Source organism: Mirounga angustirostris, unplaced genomic scaffold (genome assembly GCF_029215605.1).
Source record: "Mirounga angustirostris isolate CCGP_5_RB_7025 unplaced genomic scaffold, mMirAng1.0.hap1 SCAF_6, whole genome shotgun sequence".
Lineage (NCBI taxonomy): Eukaryota > Metazoa > Chordata > Mammalia > Carnivora > Phocidae > Mirounga > Mirounga angustirostris.
This window is the reverse complement of record NW_026991714.1, coordinates 67272833-67295759: the sequence shown is the minus strand read 5'-3', so window position 1 is coordinate 67295759 and position 22927 is coordinate 67272833. Positions and strand designations below refer to the sequence as shown.

The following is a 22927-nucleotide window of genomic DNA, read 5'->3' as shown; positions in this document are numbered from 1 at the left end:
CCCATTGAGAATGATATTCGCTGTGGGTTTTTCATAGATGGCTTTTATGATATTGAGGTATGTGCCCTCTATCCCTATACTCTGAAGAGTTTTGATAAAGAAAGGATGCTGTACTTTGTCAAATGCTTTTTCTGCATCTATTGAGTGGATCATATGGTTCTTGTTCTTTCTTTTATTAATATATTGTATCACATTGATTGATTTGCAGATGTTGAACCAACCTTGCAGCGCAGAGATAAATCCCACTTGGTCGTGGTGAAGAATCTTTTTAGGGCGCCTGGGTGGCTCAGATGGTTGAGCGTCTGCCTTCGGCTCAGGTCATAGTCCCAGGGTCCTGGGATCGAGTCCCACATCGGGCTCCCTGCTCCTTGGGAGCCTGCTTCTCCCTCTGCTTCTCTCTCTCTCTCTCTCTCTCTGTCTCTCATGAATAAATGAATAAAATCTTTAAAAAAAAAAAAGAATCTTTTTAACGTACTGTTGGATCCTATTGGGTAGTATTTTGGTGAGAATTTTTGCATCCATGTTCATCAAGGATATTGGTCTGTAATTCTCCTTTTTGATGGGGTCTTTGTCTGGTTTTGGGATCAAGGTAATGGTGGCCTCATAAAATGAGTTTGGAAGTTTTTCTTCCATTTCTATTTTTTGGAACAGTTTCAGAAGAATAGGTATTAATTCTTCTTGAAATGTTTGGTAGAATTCCCCTGGGAAGCCATCTGGCCCTGGGCTTTTGTTTGTTGGGAGATTTTTGATAACTGCTTCAATTTCCTTAGTGGTTATAAGTCTGTTCAGGTTTTCTATTTCTTCCTGGTTCAGTTTTGGTAGCTGATACATCTCTAGGAATGCCTCCATTTCTTCCAGATTATCTAATTTGCTGGCATAGAGTTGCTCATAATATGTTCTTATAATTGTTTGTATTTCTTTGGTGTTGGTTGTGATCTCTCCTCTTTCATTCATGATTTTGTTGATTTGGGCCATTTCTCTTTTCTTTTTGATAAGTCTGGCCAGGTGTTTATCAATCTTGTTAATTCTTTCAAAGAACCAGCTCCTAGTTTCATTGATCTGTCCTACTGTTCTTTTAGTTTCTATTTCATTGATTTCTGTTCTAATCTTTATTATTTCTCTTCTCCTGCTGGGTTTAGGCTTTATTTGCCATTCTTTCTCCAGCTCCTTTAGGTGTAGGGTTAGGTTGTGTACTTGAGACCTTTCTTGTTTCTTGAGAAAGACTTGTATTGCTATATACTTTCCTCTTAGGACTGCCTTTGCTGCATCCCAAAGATTTTGAACAGTTGTGTTTTCATTTTCATTGGTTTCCGTGAATTTTTAAAATTCTTCTTTAATTCCCTGGTTGACCCATTCATTCTTTAGTAGGATGCTCTTTAGCCTCCATGTATTTGAATTCTTTCCGACTTTCCTCTTGTGATTGAGTTCTAGTTTCAAAGCATTGTGGTTTGAAAATATGCAGGGAATGATCCCAATCTTTTGGTACCAGTTGAGGCCTGATTTGTGACCTAGGATGTGATCTCTTCTGGAGAATGTTCCATGGGCACTAGAGAAGAATGTGTATCCTGCTGCTTTGGGATGAAATGTTCTGAATATATCTGTGAAGTCCATTTGGTCCAGTGTGTCATTTAAAGTCTTCATTTCCTTGTTGATCTTTTGCTTAGATGATCTGTCCATTTCCATGAGGGGGGTGTTAAAGTCCCCCACTATTATTGTACTGTTGTCAATGTGTTTCTTTGCTTTTGTTATTAATTGCTTTATATAATTGGCTGCTCCCATGTTAGAGGCATAGGTATTTACAATTGTTAGATCTTCTTGTTGGGTAGACCCTTTAAGTAGAATATAGTGTCCTTCCTCATCTCTTATTACAGTCTTTGGTTTAAAATCTAATTTGCCTGATATAAGGATTGCCACCCCAGCTTTCTTTTGGTGTCCATTAGCATGGTAAATGGTTTTCCACCCCCTCACTTTCAATCTGGGCGTGTCTTTGGGTCTAAAATGAGTCTCTTGCAGACAGCATATCGATGGGTCTTGTTTTTTTTTATCTAATCTGATAGCCTGTGTCTTTTGATTGGGGCATTTAGCCCATTTACATTCTGGGTGACTACTGAAAGATATGAATTTAGTGCCATTGTATTGCCTGTAAAGTGACTGTTACTGTATATTGTCTGTGTTCCTTTCTGGTCTATGTTGCTTTTAGGGTCTCTCTTTGTTTAGAAGACCCCTTTCAATATTTCTTGTAGGGCTGGTTTCGTGTTTGCAAATTCCTTTAGTTTTTGTTTGTCCTGGAAGCTTTTTATCTCTCCTTCTATTTTCTTTTTTTTTTTTTTAAGATTTTATTTATTTATTCATGAGAGACAGAGAGAGAGAGAGACAGACAGAGGCAGAGGGAGAAGCAGGCTCCCCGCAGAGCAGGGAGCCTGATGCGGGACTCGATCCCAGGACCCTGGGATCATGACCTGAGCCGAAGGCAGATGCTTAACCGACTGAGCCACCCAGGCGTCCCTCTCCTTCTATTTTCAGTGACAGCCTAGCTGGATATAGTATTCTTGGCTGCATATTTTTCTCATTTAGTGCTCTGAATATATCCTGCCAGTCCTTTCTGGCCTGCCAGGTCTCTGTGGATAGGTTTGTTGCCAATCTAATGTTTCTACCATTGTAGGTTACATATCTCTTCTCCCGAGCTGCTTTCAGGATTTTCTCTTTGTATCTGAGACTCGTAAGTTTTACTATTACCTATTTTTATTGACTTTGAGGGGGGGGGTTCTCTGTGCCTCCTGGATTTTGATGCCTGTTTCCTTCCCCAAATTTGGGAAGTTCTCTGCTATAATTTGCTCCAATATACCTTCTGCCCCTCTCTCTCTTTCTTCTTCTGGGATCCCAATTATCCTAATATTGTTTTGTCTTATGGTATCGCTTATCTCTCGAATTCTGCCCTCGGGATCCAGTAGATGTTTATCTCTCTTTTTACTCAGCTTCTTTATTTTCCATCATTTGGTCTTCTATATTACTGATTCTCTCTTCTGCCTCATTTATCCTAGCAGTTAGAGCCTCCATTTTTTATTGCACCTCATTAATAGCCTTTTTGATGTCAACTTGGTTAGATTTTAGTTCTTTTATTTCTCCAGAAAGGGTTTCTCTAATAACTTCCGTGCATTTTTCAAGCCCAGCTAGTATCTTTAAAATCATCATTCAGAATTCTAGTTCCGACATCGTACTAATGTCCATATTAATTAGGTCCCTGGCAGTCGGTACTGCCTCTTGTTCTTCTTTTTGAGGTGATTCTTTCCATCTTGTCATTTTGTCCAGAGGAGAATAGATGAATGAGAGAACAAAATGCTAACAGGGTAACAACATCCCCAGAAAATATACACTAAACAAATCAGAAAAGACCTGCAACTGGGGGTAAAGAAAGGGAAAGAAAGAAAAAAGAAAATGATAAAAAAAAAAAACAAAAACAAAAACAAAAACAGAATATGATCAAATATGATCAGGCTGGTGCATAGATCAGTGCCACACACTAGATTTTGGGCGTATTTTGGTCTGTTAGAAGAAAGTGCCTACCAAAATTTTACAGAAAGAAAAACATATATGTACAAAAATAAGGATTAATACAATGAAGAGATGGAATATGACTGTAAAGATGAAAATTATAAAAGGTTTTATAAAAGAAATTGATAAGATAAGAAGTTGGTTGAAAAAAGAAAGAAGAGGATTTAAAAAGGGGGGGAGAATGTGATCAGGCAGGAGACTAGAACAAAGCCATACACTAGAGATTTAGGGTATATTTTGATCTGTTAGAAGAAACTGTATCTTAAAATTTTAGAGCAACTTATATATATATACCAAAAATAAGGGTAACTACTATGAAGGGATAGAATATAACTCTAAAAATGAAAAATAAAAAATATTTATTAAAAAAGGGATTGATAAGATGTGGTTGAAAAAGGGAAAAAGAAAAATTCAAAAAAAAAAAAACAGTTAAAAAAAATTAACTTTGAAAGACTAAAGAATCATGGGGAAAAAAAGCCATGAATTCTCTGTGCTGTATTTCCCTAGTGCTGGAGTTCTGTCGTTCTCCTTGATCGGTAAACTTGGTCTTGGCTGGCTGTTCTTGCTGATCTTCTGGGGGAGGGGCCTGTTGCCATGGTATCCAAATGTCTTTGCCGGAGGCGGAATTGCCCCACCCTTGCCGGTCCAGACTAAGTAATCTGCTCGGGTTTGTTCCCAGGAGCTTTTGTTCCCTGCAAGCTTTCCGCACAGCTTTGGAGGATGAGAGTGAAAATGGTGGCCTCCCAATCTCTGCCCCAGAGGAGCTGCAGACTCTGGACCCCACTCCTCAGTGAGCCCCCAGAGAAAAGCAGTCCATCACTCCTGTCTCCCTGGTCTCCGGCCACACTCTGTGCTCACCCAGCCTGTGACCGAGCTTTTCTATCTCTGGCACCCGACTCCTGACTCGGTGTGGAGTCTCCAAGCCCAGCACATCCCTGTGGTGTGCTCCCATGCTGCTCCTCCCAGGGGAGGAAGGGGAGTCTCCCCAGATCTGCTGCTTTTTGGGTCCCTGCTGGAGGAGCAGTGGCCTGACTGTGCCGCGGATCACGGTTTATGGCAACCCTGAGCTGAGAGTCCGCGCCTCGGCTCTGTCTCTGCAGCCAGCTTCCCTGCTCCAATACCTGGGAGCTTTGCCGCACTCAGGCACCCCTGGTCTTCCTGTGACCTCGAGGGTCCTGAGACCACACTGTCCCATGAGGGTTCCACTCCCCGCTTAGCCACTGGAGCAACGTCCCTCAGTGGAGAAGACTTCTAAAAGTTCCAATTTTGTGCTCCGCGGCTCTATCACGCGCCAGAAGCGGCTGACAGAGGCCCCCTTCCCTGCCGTCTATCCTCCCGAATATCACCTTGGATTCACTTCTCCACACGTCCTACCTTCCAGAAAGTGGTCACTTTTCTGTTCAGAGAGTTGCTGCTATTCTTTTCTTCGATCTCCTGTTGAGTTCATAGGTGTTCAAAATGGTTTGATCCCTATCCAGCTGAATTTCTGGGACCAGACGAAATCCAGGTCTCCTACTCCTCCACCATCTTGCTCCACCTCGCATTTTGTTACTCATTTTATGATTGTTTTTGTAGTTCTTCTCTGTTCGTTGGTTTTCTTCAGTGATATACTTGGATTTCTCTATTTTTTGCGTATCTATTACCAGTCATTTGTGGAGTTTGTTCTTTTTTTTAAATAGAGTGAGGGGGAGGGGCAAAGGGAGAGGGAGAGAATTTCAAGCAGGCTCCATACCCAGCGAAGAGCCCAACATGGGGCTTGATCTCACCACCCTGAGATCATGACCTGAGCTGAAATCAAGAGTGAGACGCTTCACTGAGCCACCCAGGTGCCTCTCTATTACCAGTTTTTGATTTGTGGTTACCACTGAGTTTGTATATAACATCTTATGTGTATAGGAGTCTATATTAAGTTGATGGTCACTTAAATTTGAGCCCATTCTAAAAGCACTAAATTTTTACTCCTCCCCATGACTTAGGTATATGGCATCATACTTTACATCCTTTTATTTTGTGAGTCCCTTGAGAGATACTTACACGTATACTTATTTTTACTGCTTTTGTGTTTTCCTGCTTTTGTGTTCCCACTCAGAGTCCCCTTTGTCACTTCTTGTAGGGCTGGTTTAGTGGCCATGAATTCCTTTAATTTTTGTTTGGGAAACCTTTTCTCTCTCCTGTTCTGAATGATAGCCTTGCTGGATAGAGTATTCTTGGCTGCAGATGTTTACTTTTAGCACTTTGTGGGCCAGATGGGAGCAGCAGGATATAATCAAAGTTTCTGCTGAAAAATCCACTGATAGACTTAAGGGGTTTCCTTTGTTTGCAACTGTTTTCTTTCCTCTTGCTGCTTTTAAAATTCTCTCTGGATCACTGCTTTTATTTACTTTGTGTCTTGGGGCAGACATCCTTGGGTTGGTTTTGTTGGGTGTTCTCCGTGCCTCCTGGATCTGGATTTCTGTTTTCCTTCCCCAGATTCAGGAAGTTTTCAGTTATCATTTCTTTGAGTATTATTTCTTCATATTATTTCTTCAAATAAATAGACTCCTATACACACACATTTCCCCTTTTCTCTCTCTTCTCCTCCTGGGATCCCAATCATGCAACTATTATTATTCTTGACAGTGTTGCTGAGTTCCCTGGGTCTCTTCCCACCGCCCCCCCCAACCCCTCACTCTTTCTCACCTATTTCAGTTTGATTGCTTTCCATGACTCTGTCCTCCAGAAGGCTGATCTGTGCTTCTGCTTCCTCTAGTCTATTTATTCCATCTAGTGTATTTTAATTTCAGTTATTGAGTTCTTCATCTGATTGGTTCTTTTCTGTTTTCTATCTTTGTGGAAGGTCTCACAGAGGTCTCCACCCTTTTCTCAAGCTAGTATCTGTATGACCATTACTTTATATCTCTACCAGGCATTACTTTGTATCTCTATCAGTTACTTATCTCCATTTCACTTTGATTTCTTGCTCTGATTTTGTCCTGTTCTTTGATTTGGGACATATTCCTCTGTCTCCTCATTCTGTCTCTTGCGTGGTCTGTTTCTCTGTGTTATTAGGAAAGTCAGCTCCGTCTCCTGCACTTGAAAGTGGTGGCTTTATGAAGAGGTCCTGCAGTGCGATGTCTGTTCCCCAGAACCTGGTGCTTCCGGGGGTGTCTCCTATGTGTGTTGCCCCAGGGGTGTCCTCCCGTTGTGGCTGGGATGTGTTTGCCTTCAGTCCTGTTGTCTGCGATGGCTCCCTGCCTGTTGTGGGCAGAGTCTGGTGCCCGTGGTGTTAGTGGGCTGCTCCAGGGCTGCCTTGGGCTGGAGTTGAGTCAGACCAGGCGTTTGCCGGAGATGCAGTAGCACCAAACTGCAGGCCCTGTCCCTGTGCCGTCCCCGGAGAAGCTTCTGTTCGTGGCTGGGGCCTGCAGTCAGAGCAGGGGCCTGCCCTCAGCCCACTGCTGGGGTCACAGTCAGACGGGTGTGTGCTTATCTTCCCCTCTCCCTGGGGCAGGACTCACTTTGGAGTGGTGCTGACTTGTCTGGGCCACGCACACACTGCCAGGCTTGTGGCACCGCTTTGACGGGCTCCTGCCGAGGGCATGTTGAAACTGGCAGGTCTGCAGAAGAGTGGGGGGTGTGGGGTACATAGTCTTAGCAGTGTCTGCAAGGTCTGCCATGGAGGGGACCTGAGGTGGAGGACTGGCGGGAAGGGGCGTGTGTGAAGAGGAGTGTGGGGGGGCAGAGCACGCTGTTAAAATCCTCGGTGGGGAGCGATCCAGCTGTGCTCTTCCCACAGGTGTCTGTGGGCTGGGGGAGGGAAATGGTGCCTGCCGGCTCCTTTGTCCCTGGAGGGGTCTCCTAAGGATCTCTGTCCCTCCAGCACAGGCTCTGTGATGAATAAACAAATCTCCCTCCCACAGGCCCCAGGTGTTCTTCAAACCATTGCTCCTGCACTCTGTCTCCACAGGCTATGTGTTCTCTCTCTTTAAGGGCAGGAACTCGGTTTCCTCTCACCCTCCCTGCTCTCCCAGAGCCAAACTTGCTGATTTTTTTTAAAGTTCCAGGTGTAAAGCCCCACTGATTGTGAGAACTCACAAAGTTTGGCCCTTCTGGTTTTCAGAGCCAAATGTTTTGGGGATTTATTTTATCTGTGTGGGTCTCCCACGCCTAGGGTGCCTGGGGTGGGGTCTGCTCCTCTTCCCTCCCTCCCACGGATGGTCCACACATCCTCACGAACCCTTGCCAAGTCAATCCTTTTTATTCATGAATTACATCTTTGCAAATCTGCCTGCCTGTTAAAAATTATTTAAAGATTTCATTTTAGAGAGCACAAGTCAGGGGGAGGGGCAGGCGGGGGAATCTCAAGCAGACTCTTCACTGAGCACGGAGCCTGTCATGGGGCTCAATCAACAACCCATGAGATCATGACCTGAGCCGAAATTACAAGTTGGACGCTCAACCAACTAAGCCACCCAGGTGCCCCTAAGAATTATTTCTAACTCCAAAATTGTACTCCTGGTGCTTTGATAGTCATTTACATACATGTACAGTGGGAAAAATGGCACTCCCCCTACATGCACATTCCCAGCTGAGATCGAAAAGGCGATCTTCTCTTTCTTGTTTTTTCTTTTCACAATCTGTTTAGTGCTACATTTTTCACATCTTGTGCTTTTTATTGGTGATTTTACTGCTTTGAATGGCTCCCAAGCATAGTGCTGAAATGCTGTGTAGTGTTCCCACACAGAAGGCTGTGCTGTGCTTTATGGAGGAAATACATGTGTTAGAGAGCTTTGTTCATCCATGAATTATACTGCTATTGGCCATGAGTTCAGTATTCATGAAATCAATACTATGTAGAGGTCTTTAAACACAAAACACACATAAAACAAGATGATTTACTGACTGGGTGACAAAGGTGATCGATCAGGAGCAATATTTCAGTGTTCACTAATGTAGTGTTCATGAAAATTTACTGCAAATAAGGCGAATCAACTATATATGTGTGTATATATGGAGATAACTGGAAGAAAATATACAAAAATAAATTTTCTCTAGGTGATAGAAGTATGAGTGATTTCTATTTCTGCCTTATCCTCTCTATATTTTCACACTTCTACAATGAGAATATGTTGCTTTTTGCAGATAGAAAAAAACTGAATGACACTTTTAAATTAAAAATTAAAAACAAAAGATGAAATGATTACTGGGTCTTAGCCTTAAGCAGAAAACAAAGTTTTAGAAACAGAAAATTTATTAAAACAGGAATAAAATCAGCCATGAAGTTCTGGTAGCATGGAGGAGGAAGTGAACAAGGATTGTTGAAAAGGTCAGATGATGTTGAACACAAAACCATTGCTCCAGAAGGTAAATTCTCCCTTTATACTAGCCCTCCCTCAAACCCTGACTCTTGCACCAGATTAAAAACTTATATAGACACATGAAAGGATGCTTAACATCAGTTGTCATCAGGAAAATGCAAATCAAAACCCCAATGAGCTACAGTTTCATGCCCACCAGGATGAGTAGAATCAAAAAGGCAGGTAATAAACATATGGAGAAATGGGAATCCTTATATACTGCTCCTGGGAATGTAAAATGGTGTGGCCACTGTGGAGAATGATCTGTAAGTTCCTCAAAAAGTTAAACAGCATTACCATTTGACCCAGCAATTCCACTCCTAGGTATATACCCAAGAGAAATTACAACATAGCCACACAAAAACTTGCCTTGAATGTTCCTAGCAGCGAGAAGATAGAAACAACTCCAACATTCCTGATGAATGGACAAACAATATGGTAGATACGTAGATCACATCAATATACACAAACACATGTATGCAGTGGAATGTTACCCATCCACAGGACAGATGTACTGACACATGCTACAGCATAGATTAACCTTGAAAACCTGATGCCGAGTGAGGGAAGGCAGCCACAGAGGACCACATGTGGTAGGATTACATTTCCAGGAAATGTCCAGAACAGGGAAATCCAGAGACAGAAAGTAGGTTAGGGATTGCCTTGACAAAGTGGAAACCACAGTCCCGGATCACCTCTGGAAGAAGCTGAAGTAGGAAGAGAAGAGGGATGGTCTAGACACACCAACCCAAAGTGGGGGGGAGGAGCTGAGGAGCCAGTGAGAATAAGAGAGGAAGTTAGGATTGAAAGTGGTCACGGAAGCCAGGGCAAGAGTGAGGGCAGAGGTGACCTGCAGAGAACAGGTGCAAAGCAGGACAGGTGGGGGGGTGGGGGTGGAGTCATGAATAAGAAAAGTAGAAGGTCGCTGGCGACTTCTGAAGAAGCACCAAAGGCGATAGGTTCAGAGTCGGTAGGAAGAAGGGGCAGGAACCGGTGAATTTGTCAAGAAACCAGACCATAGGGGCGCCTGGGTGGCTCAGTCGGTTAAGTGGCTGCCTTCGGCTCAGGTCGTGATCCCAGGGTCCTGGGATCGAGCCCCGCATCGGGCTCCCTGCTCTGTGGGAAGCCTGCTTCTCCCTCTCCACTCCCCCTGCTTGTGTTCCCTCTCTCACTGTCTCTCTCTCTCTCTGTCAAATAAATAAATAAAATCTTAAAAAAGAAACCAGACCATTAAGAAAAGGGGGTGTCACGGGGCAAGGGCTGAGGGACCTTTCTATTCCCCCACAACAAGTAGGATTTTTTTTAACTTTATTGAGGAATAACTGACAAATATAATTATATATATTGAAAGTATACTATGTGATGATTTGATAAACATTGTAGAGTGATTGCAAAGATCAAGATAATGAACATCACAGGTAATATAGTTAACTCTGGTTTGTGTGCATGCTGGTGAGAATGCTCGTGATCTACTCGCAGCAATGTCCGAGTGCACAACACCACATTATTGACTACACTCACCACGTTGTCCACCAGTTCAACAGATTCTTCTTATAACTGAAAATCTGTGTCCCCTGACCACCATCAACCCCATTTCCCCCTCCCCGACCCCTAGCAGCCACCATCTTATTCTCTGTGTCCACAAAACTGACTTTTCTTTTTTTAGATTCCACACATTAGTGATACCGCATTTATCTTCCTCTGTCTGGCTTATTTCACTTAGCATAAGGCCCTGCAGGTTCATCCATGTTGTTGCAAATGGCAGGATTTCCTTCCTTTTTTATGGCTGAATAATATTTGATTGTGTGTATATATCACATTTTCCTTTTCCAGTCATTCATTGAAAGACACTTAGGTTGCTTCCATATCTGGGCTGTTGTGACTAAAGCTGTGACGAACATGGGACTGCAGATTTCTCTTCAAAACACTGATTTCAGTTCCTTCAGATACATAACCAGGAGTGGGATTGCTGGGTCACATGGTAGTTCAAGTTTTAATATTTGAGGAACTACCATACTGTTTTCCATCATGACAATCATTTTAGGGGCGCCTGGGTGTCTCAGTCAGTTAAGTGTCCAACTCTTGGTTTTAGCTCAGGTCATGATCTCAGGATCATGGGACTGAGCCCTGCGTGGGGCTCCACGATCAGCACGAAGTCTGCTTGAGATTCTCTCCCTCTCCCTCTTCCCCCTCCCCACTCACACAGGTGCAATTGCTCTTTCTAAAATAAAATAAATGAGGGGCGCCTGGGTGGCTCAGTTGGTTAAGCGACTGCCTTCGGCTCAGGTCATGGTCCTGGAGTCCCGGGATCAAGTCCCGCATCGGGCTCCCTGCTCGGCAGGGGGTCTGCTTCTCCCTCTGACCCTCCTCCCTCTCATGCTCTCTGTCTCTCATTCTCTCTCTCTCAAATAAAAAAATAATAATAATAAAATAAAATAAAATAAAATAAATGAACCATTTTGAATTCCCAGCAACAATGTGTAAGGGTTTCCTTTTTCCACATTGTCACCAATACTTGTCATCACCTGTCTTTTTGATGACAACCATCCTACCAGGTTTGGGGTGATATCTCCTGGGGGTTTGGTTTGCATTTCCCTGATAACTGGTCATGTGGAGCACCTTTTCATGTACCTGTTGGCCATTTGTGTATCTTCCTTGGGAAAATGTCTCTGCAGGGCATTCACCCATTTTTTACTTGGATTGTTGTTTTTTCACTGTTGAGTTGGATGAGTGCTTTATATGTTTTGAATTTAACCCCTTGTCAGGCTTGTGAATATTTTCTCCCATTCTGTAAGTTGCTTTTCCAATTTATTGGTTGTTTCCTTTGCTGTGCAGAAGGAATATAGCCCCACTTGTTTATTTAGCTTTTGTTGACCGTTGCTCTGGTGTCTTACCCAAGAAATCATTGCCAAGACCAATGTCAAGGATCTTTTCTCCATATGTTTTCTTCTAGAAGTTTTATGGTTTCAGATTTCACATTTAAGTCTTTGATCCATTTCTACTTTTATGAGAGGTGTAAGATAGGGATCCTATGCCATTGTTTTGCATGTAGATATCCTGTTTTCCCAGCTTCGTTTGTTGAAGAGACTCTCCTTACCCCAGTTTGTGTTCTTAGCACCGTTGTCAAAAATTAGTTGACCATACATGACTGGGTTTATGTCTGGGCTCTCTATTCTGTTCCACTGGTCTATGTGCCTATATTTATGCCAGTACCATATTGTTCTTATTACTACAATTTTGTAATAGAGCTTAAAATCAAGTGTGATGCCTCTAGCTTGGATCTTCTTTTTTAGAGTTGCTTTGGCCATGCGGGGTCTTTTGTAGTTCCATACAAATTTTGGGAAACTTTTTCTATTTCTGTGAAAAATGCCATGGGAATTTTGATCGGGATTGTATTGAATCTGTAGATACTTGGGGTAGCATAGACATTTTCACAATATTCTTCCAATCCAAGAAGACAGGAAATCTTCCCATTTATTTGTGTCTTCCTCAAGGTCTTTCATCAGTTTTTAGTGTATAGATCTTTTATCTCCTTGTTCAAATTTAGTCCTAAGTATTTTGTTATTTTTGATGCTATTGTTGATAGGATTGCTTTCTTAATTTCTCTTTCAGAGAGTTTGTTGTCAGTGTATAGGAACGCGACTAATTTCTCTATGTTGATTTTATATCCTCCAACTTTACTGAATTCATTTATTCTAACAGTTTTTTCAAATCTTTAGGGTTTTCTATATATAAGATGATGTCCTCTGTGGAGACAATTTTACTTCTTCCTTCTGAATTTGTATGCTTTTTATTTCTTTTTCTTGCCTAATTGCTACGGCTAGGACATTCTATACTATGTTGAATAGAAATGGTGAGAGTGGACATCCTTGTCTCATTCTTGATCCTAGAGGAAAGGCTTTTAACCTTTCACTATTCAATATGATGTTAGCTATGGGCTTGTCATATGTGGCCTTTATTATGCTGAGGAACATTTCTTCTATACCTAATTTAAGTGTTTTTATCATGAAAGGATGTTGAATTCTGTCAAATGCTTTTCCTACATCTATTGAAATATGATTTTTATCCTTCATTCAGTTTATGTGGTACATTACATTTATTGATTTGCCTATATCGAACCATCCTTGCATCCCAGGGTGAATCCCACTTGATCATGGTTTATAATCCTTTTAATGTGTTCCTGAATTGCTAGTATTTTGTTGAGAATCAAACAAGTAGGATTGAGTGTCGGGTGGCTGTGTATTTAGGATAGAATCACACATTAATAAACAGGGTGGAGAATGGAAAGCTGAAGCTACAGAAGAGACGAAATACTCCAGAAAGGCTTTGCAGAGCATGGGCAGGGCAGGTCGACTCAGAACTGGAAGGAGCACAGCAATTCAACAGTAGGCAGTGGATGGGTTTATAGGATTTGGTATAGGGGAAGGCCAGAGTGTTGAAATTGCTCACATCTAATGGCAAGTAAAGTTAAGCTGCCCAGAGAAGGGGAAAGGAGAAGATCAAAGGACTTGAGGAGAGTGATGAAAGCCTTCAGCCAGGATGGAAACAGCAGGTGTTCCGTCCAAGGCAGAGTTAAGATAATGCTGTTCTCCCTGGGTATTCCTATTTCTCATGTGCTCTCGGCTGGAAAATGGCCTCCTCCTGCCAAGTTATTTCTCCCTGGAAATTGCGTACATTACCAAAGTTGGCAGATACATTTCCGATAACCCCAAAGATAAGTGCTTAAAAAATGATGTGCCTGTCTCTAAATCCCAACAGAAACATGCCTACAAGTCCTGTAAGCCCCTGAGTTCCTGGGTTAATGATCTCATCCAGCGAGTGAATTTCTTCAATACTTGGGCCAAAATGGCTTACACTGCAATACATCATCGGTATGGACAGAAGCCACTTTGTGTCTCTTCCTTATTTGGGCTTAGAGCTTAATGGTTTACCATGTAATTTCATATGCTTGGTCTTTGCGGTTCTCAGAGCAGCATGTAAATTTAGCAAAGGGGACTGCTGTCTTTAGTTTAGGATGAAGGCCTGGAGACACATGGGGTGCTGAGGGTCCTGTCTGCAGTCCGTCCACTCTAAGGGATGGACAGGCCCGGACCTGGTACCTGACTCCTTCTGTTACTCTACACTGTGTCCTGGGAAACTAGCAGGGGGAAACGCAAAAGGAAAGGAGAATCTGTTATGTGTCATTTTTAAATGTGTTTAATACGTAAATCAAAATCAGTCGAACACGAGAGCAGCCAACACTCCAGGAGTGCCTCTCCCACGTCCTCATGTACCTGTCACAGTGGCCCTGTGACACGCAGGAGGTTCTGGCCTCCATTACCCTCACTGTGGACATGAGCAAACAGAGGCACAAGACATGAAGTAGCTTGCCCAGTGCTTCGTACCCTGAAGGTGGGAGTATTGAGATTTGAACCCAGAAAATCTGGTTCCAAACTGCCTCTCGGGCCATGTAACTCTGAGTGCTGGGCCACATCCTCTGAGAGAAACAGCAACTCTGGAACAATCCACAGATTCCTCAGGGCACAGCCAGGACCCCCCTGCGGAGCAATACCCCTTATCACCCAAATCCATGGTTTCCCGGCACGTCCAAACCACAGCTGGTCCTCACTAAAGTGCAAGATTGGGTCCTGAGTGGGGAGAGCTTGAGATGAAAAGGGAAGGAGGGGCCTCAGAAGGATGGAGGCAGAACGCGTGTGATGGTGGAGCCCTTGACCTCTCGGCCCCTGGTCTGCCTCCAACAGGTATATGAGATTTGTCACAACCTGGAAGCATTCCATTCCATCACCTACCCAAACCCCCACATGCCCTGAAGATGAGCACAGTGATTTCTCTGAAGGATTTCCTGCAAAATACTGGCTCCCAGCTTTCTTCTTCCCACAAGGTGAGTGTGAGAACACAGGCGAGTCTGTGCCCAGGCCCCCCACTGCCGGCCCCCCTCCTCCTCCCCTCCAGCATGAGACCCTGCATCCCACAGGCACCCTGCACCAGGGAGGTCTCTCTCCCTCCCACCCTCTTCCTTTCCTCACCCCTACCACCGCCAGACCGCACCTGCACCTTGCCAGACCTGTAGGCCATTGATCTGTGAGGCCCGAGGCCGACACCACATCCCTCTCAGAGGCCACTACCTTTTATCAGGACTCGTGGAGGTGGGTACCTGCCTGACGGGTTGAATCTGTGCTTCAGCCATTTTCATTGATTAATAAATGGTGCTGGGTCTTGGGCGCCATGCTCAGCACAGCCAACCTCGTCCCAACAGCATGTGGTTGGGGGTGTGATGAGGTGGCAAAGGGGAAACCCTAAATCGTAAGCACTGCGAGGGCAGGCCCAGGTCTGTCCTCACACCCTGTCGTATCCCTAGCACCTAATACAGCCCCCAGCACCTAAAAACCTCTTGGCAAATCTTTGAAGAATGATTAAGTGATTTTCTGTGTGAATATATATGAATAAATGAACAAAGGAATACTTCTGGAGCACAACATGGGGGGACAGATACGAAGGTCAGGGAAGGCGATTCAGGAACAGCTTACTGCCCGTGAGGCACGTCCAGGTGCGTGCAGGTGGAAGGATGATACTTGCACACTGACGCGATACTTGCACACTGAGCCAGGGGCTGTTCCGAGGACATTGTGGACACAAGCTCATCAGGTCTCATGATCATCTCACGGGGTCCTTCATATCATCCCTGTTCTCAGAGAGGAAAGCTGTGGCGCAAAGTTAGGTGGTTTTCCCAAAGTCACACAGCCAGACACACCTGTGGCGAGTTAGGAACGTGGTGGGTCTGACTTGGAAATCCACGTGTGTCCTCGTGGCGCTGAACTGGGAACTGAGTGTTGGAGCCGAAGGGCCAGATACGAGAGGGGAAGAGCACACTAGGGAGGTGGAAGGTTCCCACGGCCGAGCGCAAGCCCCATAGCGGGCAAACAGTGTTGGATGAAGCTGGAAAGGTGGACATGGGCCAGCTCTGGGGCACATAGGGCCCACTGGGGAGTCTGCCCCCTCCTGCGGCCCAGGGGCCACGGCCACATTTCAGGCCAGGGAGCAGCATGGGTGGAGTCTGGGTCCCAGGCAGTTTGGAGTCTGCTTTATTCTCCAGGCGGGAATTGGTGGTGGCCCGGAGGGGACCTGGACAACAGTCCTACATGGACCCCAAGGGAGCAGAAGGTTTGGAATGGCTCGGACAGCTGGGTGGACACTGACGTCCTTTACTGAAATCCAGATGCAGGGGGAGGAGCAAAGTGACGAGCAGTGAGGGGACAGCCACCTGGCCAGTCGGAGACATTCGGAGAAGACAACACAATGGCCAGTGGGTGGTTGGCCATTCGGGGCTGGAACTCATCCACAGACAGCGGGGCAGCATTGCGGGATGCTCGGGCCACCGCGGGACAGCTGCTGCCAAAAGCAGTCCCCTCTCCCGGAGACTGCAGAGCTCTGAGAGGCCACGGAGGAGGACAGGAGCCCTTCAGGCTGGCCAGCACGGGCGGCCTCGGAAAGTTACAGGGAACTTGGAGAAAGGCTGCCCCAGGCAGGTGGCAGGTGCATGGACATCATGTGAGGTGCCCACAGCAGCGAGTAGAGGACATGGGCTGCATGGCAGGGGCTCGACTGCCCAGGGGAGGCACTAAAATTCCTTCTGTGCGTGCTGGTGTGGTGGATTCTGGGCAGGGGCGTGAAGTTCTGGGCAACGTATGCAGGATGGATTAAACCAGGAGGTGAGGAGCTATGTTAGGAGTGTTGGTATTCAGACACAGAATGCAATCCAAACCTGAGCAAAACAGAGTAAGTTCTAGGCTCAGACGAGTGGAAAGGAAGTCAAGGGGTTGGGCTTCAGGAGCGGTGGTTCCAGGTGACCTGTGTTACTCTCAGCCTGCCTCCCCCTATCCTAGCTCTGTTCCCACTGTGTCTGGGTCTCCTTTTCCCACTGCACACAGCATTTCTTGTGCAACCAAGGGGACAAACAGCCACCACAGCTTAGCAACTCCAGAGGACACATGCCTTCCTTTGCCCAGTGCCTGGAAGCCATTTCTTGAGAAAGACTCTGACACCCTCGGGTCTTATACTGTCCCTGGGACCCAGCTTTGTTGCTCCCCCAGCCCCCAGGAACCCTTGGGGAGGGCACAGCCCCTGATCCCCCAGACCCCCAGGGAACTGGTTGGTGTGTGTCTGTCTCCAAAGCCTTTCTTACTGCTGTGCTTCAAGACTACGGAAGGTCCCGAGGAATCTCCACAGACACCCTCACTTTTACCCACCACGTGACCTCGGACACCAGTGACATCAGAGACGACGAGTTCTCCATAATCATCCAAAAGAAACTCAACATTGCCAGGAGGGCCTTTAAGGTACTGGCACGCTTAAAGCAGAGTGAGTGTCCATTTGTCCAACCAGCCACTCCCTCCGCAGCCTGTCCGCAGCCTTCCCCTGGGCCAGGTGCTGTGTGAGTCCTAAAGGTATGCGCAAATCCTCATTTTCTCCCTTTTTTTCCTTAAGCGAATTATTACTTTTTCACACTTGTGAAATGTAAAATATACATAATGTAAAACTTCTTAACCATTTCTAAGTGTACAGTTCTGTGGCATTATGCACACTCAGGGTCCGTCTCCAGAACTTTCCTCCATGTAGATATGTGGAGAAAGCGAGCTGTCTGCTCTCTTTTCTCGAGGCGCTAATCCTATTGGATCCGGACCCCATTGTGCAACTTCACGTAATCCTAATTACCTCCTTAGAGGCCGCCTCTCTAAATTCAGCCACGCTGGGTGATGGGGCTTCAACGCCGGGATCGGGGGGACGGGATGATCAGTCCACAGCTGCACACCTCCCCTGCCAGTGGTCACCTGGGTTGCTCTCATCCCATCTATCGTGAATAGTGCTTCTGTGAACTTGGCTGTGCAAGTATTTGAGTCCCTGCTTTCAATTAATTTGGGTGCGTGTCTAGGAGTGGGATTGATCATTTGGCAGTTCTGTTCACCTTTTTGAGGAGCCTCCATACTGTTCTCCAGAGTGGCTGCACCAGTCTGCATGCCCACCAACCGTGCCCAGGGGTTCCCCCACATCCTCGCCCACACGTCATTTTCTGTGTTGTGATAGTAGCCATCCCAGTGGATGTGAGGTGGGGGTCTCACTGCAGTTTTGATGTGCGTTTCCGCAGTGATGAGTGATGCTGAGCACCCTTCGTGTGCTCGTTGGCCATCTGTGCATCCTTTTTGGAGGATATCTATTCAAGTCCTTTGCCCATTTTTTCACCAGGATATTTTGTTGGTGAGTTGTAGGAGTTCCTTATGTAGTCTGGTATTAATTTCTCATTGGATGTGTGGCTTGCAAGGATTTTCCTTGGTCCTGTGGGTTACCTCTCCGCTCCAGGACAGCGTCCTTCAATGCACAGAAGTTGTTCATTGTGATGTAGCACAAGGTTGTCACAGCTCAGAAATTACCAACAAGCCCCAAGTCACAAAGCTGTCTGCCACGTTTCTTCTAAGAGTTTTAATAGTTTTAGCTCTTAAGTTTAGGTCTTTTTTTTTTTTTTTTAAGATTCTATTTATTTATTTGAGAGAGAGAGAGACAGCGAGAGCAGGAACACAAGCAGGGGGAGTGGGAGAGGGAGAAGCAGGCTTCCCGCCGAGCAGGGAGCCCGATGTGGGACTCGATCCCAGGACCCCAGGATCATGACCTGAGCCGAAGGCAGACGCTTAACGACAGAGCCACCCAGGCGCCCCAAGTTTAGGTCTTTTGAGTTCATGGTCTGTGCGGTGTGCTGATGTCCAGTTTTCCCAGTGCCATTTGTTGAAGGGACCTGTCCTTTCCCCATTGAATATCTTAGCACCTTTATTGCAAATCATTCGAACCTGTTTATTTCTGGGTTCTCTGTTCTGTCCCATTGCTCTATACGTCCATCTTTTTGCCAATAGCGCACTGTTTGGATTACCGTCACTTTATCATAAACTTTGAAATCAGGAAGAGTAAGACCTCCAACTTTTTTCTTCAAGATTATTTTGTTTACTCAGTTGTCCTTGAGATTCCTTATGAATTTTAGGATGGATTTCTCTGTTGCTGCAAAAAATGTTATTGGGATTTTGATAGGGATAGCATTGACTCGGTAATGACACAAGTGTTGTTTCAAATCCATGACCTCATCGTCCCTTTTGAAAACAGTCTTGTGTGTGCTTTCTCTTCGAGATGAATTTGACACTAGGCCTATTACGTTTCATTTTTTAACTTGGGATTTTGATCAGCTTGCTGTACATTTATGTATAAATTCGGGGGAGAATTGCTATCTGAGTCTTTCCATATAGGAACATGGTTTGTTTTTCCATTTATTCAGGTTTTGTTTTCTTCACACTGGTCTTAAAAATGTATGGTTACACTGTTTTCCTAAGTGTTTATAATTGTTGCTATTGTGAACAGGATTTTTAATGCCCTACATCTTACTCTCTGTTGTTTGCTCTCTCACCTGCGGTTATTCAAACTTGAGGTAAGGACACCAACTGCAAGTTTGGGGTTTCCTTAAAGCCACCCTCAGGTTTAATCATTTGCTAGAAAGACTGGTAGGACTCCAGGAAAGCACTACACTTACAATTACAGTTTTATTATCGCAAAAGGATTCAAATCAAAACTAGCCAAAGAGACACATAGGGCAGAATCTAGGACTGGGAGGGTCCCAGACACAAAGCTTCCATGCCCTCAGGGATGTGTTACCTCCTAGTGTCGATGTAGAATGACAAGATAGAGTGCTCACCTGAGCTTCGGTGTTCAGAGTTTCTCACTGAGGTTTCACTACATAGCCATATTTAAGCGAATCACTGCCCCACATGGCTTCTCCCATCCCTGGAAGTCGGCCTGATGTCACCTGGCTCAATGTCCCAACCCCTAATCTTATGTTCGCTCTTTCTGCATGGCCAGCCCCCATCCTGAGCCATCTCATTAGCATAAACTCTCTGGGGACCAAGCCTGCAGGGGGTGGTCCCAGGAATAAAATCCTGGGATCCAGAGATCACCTCCCAGGAACCAGAGAGAAGGCAAACCAAAAAAAGTTTTTTTAAGATTGTATTTATTTGAGAAAGAGAGACAGCAGGGAGAGTGGCAGAGGGGGAGGGACAAGCAGGCTCCCCGCGGAGCAGGGAGCCCAATGCAGGGCTCAATCCCAGGATCCCGGGATCACAACCTGAACCGAAGGCAGATGCTTAACTGACTGAGCCACCCAGGTGTCCCCCAAATTCTTTATTATACATCCTTCTACTCATTTCTATTTTTTTCCTAATTTAAACTGGTCAAGTTTGTCTATTTATCAAATACACCAAATTTTGCCTTTATTAACTCTAGTGGTGTTTTCTGTTTACCTTTTTAGTTCCTTCTGCTTTCTGGGAGTTTATTTTATTGCCCTTTTACTAGCTTGTGTTTATTTTCACCGAGGCACAACCTATAAAGAACACAGGTATTCCACTCAGCCCCCCATCAGGCCATAAACGAGTGCAGCCAGCACCCCTCCAGGGGGACGTCCCCTCCCAGGTGGTCCCTGTTCTGGCCTTTCTCAGCCTCCGCTGCGTCTCCTAGTTCCGACTCCCCGTGAGCAGGACCATGCGGTCTGGACCCTCCCACGCCTGGCTGTTCGTGCTCCACGGCTAGTGTGCGAGATCCGTGGCTCTGCAGGGTCCCGTTGTGTCCGTGTACGACTGAGCTCCCCCTGCGGGCCTGGAGGGCTGTCGTCTGGGCAGGACTGTTACGATCAGAGCTGCTTTAGCATTATACTGATGGACACAAATCCTCTTTTGGCTTGGATTTATACCTGGGAACTCAACTGAGGGCCACGGCTAGCCGTACGGTTGTTCACAGGGGCCGCTGCAACGCACAAAAGCACGGGGAATGTGCAGGACTGAGATGAACAGCAGCAGCCCTCACGGACCAGGAAGACTGAGAACCTGGGCAGACACCCCGGGCTGGGCTGGGCGGGAAGCGCTCCGTCCCCTCCCAGACCCTGCTGCAGACAGCTGCTGGGAAAGGCAGTGTTGTGCTCGGGGACCCACTGACGCCACCTCTCTTTGATCTTAGGGCACAGACAGCACACACATGGGAGTTCACATTTTTGGTTTATTCATCGAGGGGGCAAGGTGGAATCATGAACAAAAAGTTCTAGAAGACTTGCCACCTCGTGAGCTGTGCTGTGATTTTCCGGAAATCTACTTCTTGCCAACAAAGGTAACCCCCACGTGTCTACCACCGAGTCAAGCCCCCAGCGTTTCCCTCGGGGACAGCAGGCTGTCCCTCCAGTCCCTACTCCCTGTGGCTTCCCTGAGACGTCTGATGATATATTTCAGATGACAAACAACATTTAAAATAGCCCAACATACTGTTACCATCTGAAATAAATGCTATGCCAACATCCAATGTTGCTTTTCAAGACTACGTCCTGGGCAGTCCTGATGGGTCAGCCGGAAATTTCTAGTCTCTGGCATAACCTGCATGCGCAGCCACAGAACCACTAACTGGAAATGCGTGCAATTTACAACCGTCCTCCAAATCTAGCACATGAAAGATGGGAGCTCCTGGTTTGCAATGTGATCATTGGAATTTTTTCTTTTTAAGATTTCTACTGAAAGAGCAAATGCTTCTGAGCAGACAGATTCCGAGCTCTACACGTTCGAATGCCCCATCTATCAGACACCTGAGCGGTCAAGAATTTTGACAACTACTGGCTTACCCTCGAACTTTCTAACCTCTGTGTATTTATCCACGAAGACACCTCCTAGTCACTGGATCACAATGCAGGTCGCACTGCTGTGTGAGAAGAATGAGAAATAAATGTACGTACCAAACCATTTCATGCTTGACTCCAGCCACACTGATGTGTTTCGAGACCATCGCATGTAGCCAGCACCCTTCACGGAGACATCCGTGTTCAGCCAGACCAGACAGGTGCAGCCTGTCGCGCACTGCCCCCCCAGCCCCCAGCACCTGCAGGGGGACCCGCTGGCTGCTCTCTGTCCTCAGCACCCAGGCCCCAGGGCACACCTCCAGGTGAGCACCCAGGCCCCAGGCGAGCAGGTCTCCCTTTCCGAGCATGGAAACCTCCGTGCCCAGCAAATAGCAGTACTGATTTCTGCAGTTACCGACAATACAACATGCACAAGGGCTAGTTCTTAGGAATTTGTTCCAAATGTGTGGAGCCCAGAACAGGACCTCCTGGCCTGACTGTGGGCTTCTGAGACAGGTGGATCTTCTTCTCCTAAAGAAGGGGTCCTAGGACGTCACCAGCACTCATCCCACTGGAACCCCAAATCCCGAGCGGGTGGCAGGTTGGGTCACTATCAACATGCGCTTCTGCCAGCAGGATCTTTGTTACCGAGCACGGTGTGGCGCACACGTCAGAACTGTGATCCTCCACGTCCCGTGGGGTGTCGGCAGCGGCATGACGAGTCTCGCCCGGGCTCACTCTGCCTGGAGTGTGATCCAAAGCCACATCCGTGGCCGCCTTCCGTCGACAGCAGGTGTGCAGGCAGAAAGCCCCCAGCGTGTGCACAGATGACCAACACCTGGCTGTCCCTGTGGCGGGCAGGCAGCGCGGGGCCCACACCCACACCCAGATCCGTGAGAGCCACAAACTAAATGGTAACATCTTACTTTGGTGTCGTCTACACACTTGTCTGAAGGTAACCATCCCAAAACCATGTAAGCTAGTTACACGCAGCGGTGTTGAAAACAATGAACCTAGTCCCTGTCGGTTAGAAATGAAGAAAATGCTAAAGTAACTTCCAGAATTAGACAGTTTGCTAACAGGTCCATGAGCTCTGGAGCCGCAGCCCTTTCTGCCTACAGTCCAGGAGTAGAGGCCAAGGGGAACGGACACACAAACACCTCACAGACGCGCACGGTCTTCCCACCATCCTTAGATGCTTGTGGGGCTCAGACAGGCTCGGAGAGTAAGACCGACCATGAGGGTTTGGCTCGTTTCTCTATCTTCTCAAACAAGGACGAAATAGATGGCCCTTCTGCGAGCCTCAATGCCAAGAGCCGTGGGCCCAGGTCGCCTTTTGGACCCCCCCACCCCCCGGCCCAGG

The 22927-nt window shown here is 46.2% G+C and overlaps 1 protein-coding gene across 1 annotated transcript in view; it reads left to right on the top strand.

Moving 5' to 3' along the window:
• DNAH14 (dynein axonemal heavy chain 14) overlaps positions 1-21671 on the top strand; it is a 341596-nt gene extending 319925 nt beyond the window's left edge. Inside the window, exons 84-88 of the mRNA XM_064595530.1 lie at positions 13644-13756; positions 14627-14766; positions 17058-17221; positions 20922-21068; positions 21456-21671. Of these exons, the coding sequence (XP_064451600.1) occupies positions 13644-13756; positions 14627-14766; positions 17058-17221; positions 20922-21068; positions 21456-21671 (780 nt within the window). The remainder of the gene's footprint in view (positions 1-13643; positions 13757-14626; positions 14767-17057; positions 17222-20921; positions 21069-21455) is intronic.
• The last annotated feature ends 1256 nt before the right edge of the window (positions 21672-22927 follow it).